This window comes from Silene latifolia, chromosome 4, assembly GCF_048544455.1.
Source record: "Silene latifolia isolate original U9 population chromosome 4, ASM4854445v1, whole genome shotgun sequence".
NCBI classification, from domain to species: Eukaryota; Viridiplantae; Streptophyta; class Magnoliopsida; order Caryophyllales; family Caryophyllaceae; genus Silene; species Silene latifolia.
This window is the reverse complement of record NC_133529.1, coordinates 2023653-2027584: the sequence shown is the minus strand read 5'-3', so window position 1 is coordinate 2027584 and position 3932 is coordinate 2023653. Positions and strand designations below refer to the sequence as shown.

The window sequence follows — 3932 nt, the reverse complement described above, 5'->3', positions numbered from 1 at the left end:
TAACAATAAATGAGGCAACGATCTTATTTGAGAATTTGTGAATCAACAAACATCCTAGTTTAAGAGCAAAGAGCAGCAGATGCAATAATATACAGTAATAACAATGTAAAATTGAGAACTTGAGATGTAATTTCGAGACATTAAACATATTAATTAAAAAAAAAAACCATGAAACATATCCATAATAATCTAAAATCTAAATAGGAGTGGCACATGTAGTTCTAAAATGACCAGTTTGATTGCACCGGCTACAATGAACAATACGCTTCACAGGGACAATGCGGTCATCTGGCCTTGACCGTTTTTTTCTTGGACGAGGTGGTGGCCGAAGTGACTTTGGAGGGTTCATAACAATCTCAGGGGTACTATTGTCATTTCCCTCGTTCCACATGGTCTTATCAGGAATCGGGTGAATTGTCTGAGAATAGGCCTTCCTATAGGTAGCAACTGTGAAACAACTCTCTGTAAACCTATGAACATTCTGCCTACAAGATAGTAATGCTGCCACCGCGTGGGAACAGGGCAACCCATATGCTTGCCACCCATGACAAAGACAACAACGATTTCTAATGTCGACAATATTTGTTGAGTCATGGGATATAACTTCAAATTCAGCCTCATTAGCTCGAAGAACTTGAAAACCTCGAGCGAGCTCTATAGCTTCTGCTACCTGTTTCTCAGCATTTGGAACTAATGTACTTGTCCATTGCATACTAATCTCACGCCGTTCATTAAACCAAGTCATTAATTGTCTCCTAATACTTTCCATCATTTGTATAATGGGTAAGCCAGAGGCTTCTGAAATCCAATTATTAATGGATTCGTGTATATTTGCTGTCAAATGGCCAAATCGGGTTCCCTCAAAATAGGCTGTGGCCCACAGGCGAGGTGGGAGCCGTCTGATCCAATAGGCGGCATCAGGGGAGATTTCCTCGATCTCGAGAACTTTGGCTTCATACTCGATGACAGTTAGGGCATGAGCAGCTTCCCATAGGAGGTTGACTAGCAGGGCGTTGTTAAACTCCTTTTGGAAGCTTTCACTAAGATGGTTCATGCAAAACCCATGAAAAGCAGTCGGAAAGTTCATGTCGACACCATCTACTATGCCCTTGTTTCTATCAGACAAGATGGTTAGTCTCGGCATATTCTCAGTGTTTAACTCAAGAAGATTATGCAATTCAGAGAGGAACCACATCCAATTGTCTTCGGTTTCTTCATCAACCACACCGAAAGCTAGAGGGAATAAATCCCCATTCCCATCGAAAGCAGTAGCAAGAAGTAAAGTCCCCAAGTATTTGCTCTTTAAGGCAATCTTATCAAGTCCCAAAAGAGGACGGCATCCATTGAGAAAACCATAGATCGATGCCTGATATGAGACAAACAATCGTTGGAAACAGTTATCCTCGGGATTTCCATAAACTTTAGCTATACTTCCAGGGTTTGTACGTTGAATCTGCTGAGTATATGGAGGCAAAAGGCGATAACCTTCCTCGAAAGACCCACGAACAGCAGCCATAATGCGTTCCTTCCCTCTCCAAGCTTGTTTATAAGATAAAGCAATCCCATGAACTCTGTGAATCTCTTCCAATATCTCTTTTGGCTTGTAATTTGGGTTTTCCCTAAGTCTTTGTTCAACGGAATTCGCAACCCATTGAACAGTTGCTTGTTGATGGCCGAGATGGGTTAACCCATGACAGCTGTGCTGGTTGTTTAAGGTTCGGATTGTAAATGTAGGAACACCAGGAAGCTTAGCAGCATGGATCCTCCAAGGGCATCCATCAGTGGCACATTTGGCAGTGAAACGGGTTTTATCGGATTTGACCGTTTGAATCTCAAAGTGAAGGGCGATCGCTGCGTCTCTGAGGGCTCTACGGCAACTTTGTACATCAGGAAATTCTTGGCCCACGTGCAAATCATGGTTAGGAGCCGGAACAAGAGCTCGTGATTGGACAATAGAAGGAGATGAATAAATTAACTCATTTCCCTGAATGTCAAACTCTGAAGAAGTAACAATGGGAGTCTCAAGGCTGCAATCGAAATCCCGAGCTTCTGATAAATTTAACTTATGATTCTCATGTATATCAGCCAATTGATGATCATGATCGTCAACATTCTCACTATCTACCACTTGATCACTATGTTGACCTAGGTTGACTTCTTCCTCCTCATCCTCATTAATATATTCACCCTCTTGCTCATATTCCGGCCTAAGTTGTCGTAGAGGTCTAGCTTCATTCTCATCAATCTGACTAATAGTCAAATGATGGGTATGGTCGTGGGCTAATCCCAAATCATGTTCTTCCCCATTTTGACCTCCTAAACTAAGTTCATCATTCTCACCTAAATCCAAACTATTTCCTGGTCCTAAATCATGATTTTGACTCAGAATAAAATCGTGATTATGAAAGAATCCATACTCTTGCTTCTGCACTATTGGGAGCTTCTGACTCGACCCGGGAACTAGATCACGATTGGCCATGATCACCTTCAAAGAAATTAATACATTTTGTATACTAATTCTAATAACCCTGCAAATACAAGAAGCACCCTCCTAAAAATTACAAATTTTTCGACATCATTTCCTCTTGAAAGTAGACTTCAAAAACTTAGAAGCCAATCAAGCAATGCAATTCTAGCTCCGACACCGGAACAAAAACTTACTGTATGATTTACTCAACCAAGTAACTAACAAAGTCAAACCTAAGATTCATCAAACTATACAACCCTAATAAAAATCAAATGCCAGCATCAAATTCAAGAACTAAGTCCACTTAATTATATCATGTCATATGATCTAAGCAGTCAAAATTACAAACCGGTTTATGTCCACCTCTATTCTAATCGGGTTTGAGAACCGTTTAAGTTAAGACGGTCTTAAACGAGAATCGATGCATAAACTATTGATCAAAACACCCAAAAATCAGCAAAAAGACAAAAACAACATACATTCAATCATTAAAACCTAATTAATTAACAAAAACTTACCAAATCACCCAATTCCAATCTGGGTTCTACAAAAAATCCACACTTTTTGGAAACCCACCTCAAAAAACACCTGAAAAATCAAAAAACAAACACAATTAGCCATCAATCAATCAAACAATAATCGAAAATCTGGAAAATTACTGTTTAAAATTGAACAAATTAAAAGGGTAAGCATATATATGAGTAACAGAGTTATTTAAAGATGGGTTTTGGCGGGTATGAAATTAAAATTAGAAGAAAGAGGAGAGAGAAAACAATTAACCTAGAAAAGGGTAGAGAAAAGGAAGAAAAAATTGAAAATTGGAAGGGCAAAAGGGCAATCCCTAATTGAGAAAAATTGGGGGTTTTTTTGGAACTGCGTTTGTATTTAGGGTATTCTATGTTGATGTAATGATAAAGGGTATTTTTGGGTTATCCTTGTTTTTATTCTTTTTTTATTTATGGCTTCTCCAATTTACCCTTCTTGCTCATCTACTTTGAGTTTTGTGGTGTTATATGGTCTCAATTTTTCTTTTCCTTTTTTTTTTTTTTTAAACATGTGACAATAGTTTTATGAGAGGTGATTAAGTCCGAGTTTGGGACTGTCGGAAGACATGGTAAACGGGGTAAATTGGGCTGGATTCGGTTGCTTCGGGTTTGGATCATTTTCTGGCAGATTATTATGAAGTTATTTATGGATAACGATGAAAATACAATAATGCGCATAAGACTCGTTTATCGTGTAACGACACACTTAAATGTCCTCTATTGCGTCTAAAACTTTGTGTGCCTGCTTTATTTGACCTGAGAAACCATCCGTATGATTTACGGACATTTATGTTTCGGAACCCTAAAATCTCGAAAACCGTGTATTATATACTTAAATTTGAGCTGTTTCGGAGGTTGTGCCGGGTCATGTTTCTTTTTCTCCCACTTTTTTCTACCACGTGTCAGGGCTCGCTTCATGA

At 38.9% G+C, this 3932-nt stretch overlaps 1 protein-coding gene across 1 annotated transcript; it reads right to left on the bottom strand.

The window, feature by feature from the left end:
* On the bottom strand, positions 1-3500 carry LOC141652513 (uncharacterized). Its single transcript, XM_074460029.1, has 3 exons — positions 3248-3500; positions 2986-3055; positions 1-2528 (listed from the first exon to the last, which is right to left on the bottom strand). Exon 3 carries the CDS (start codon positions 2477-2479, stop codon positions 197-199), a length of 2283 nt encoding a protein of 760 aa, XP_074316130.1. The 5' UTR covers positions 2480-2528; positions 2986-3055; positions 3248-3500; the 3' UTR covers positions 1-196.
* Positions 3501-3932: the final 432 nt, after the last annotated feature.

What these genes read in the sequence shown, in the direction of transcription:
- LOC141652513 (XM_074460029.1), bottom strand. Translation starts at nt 2,479, where the DNA reads ATGGCCAATCGTGATCTAGTTCCCGGGTCGAGTCAGAAGCTCCCAATA.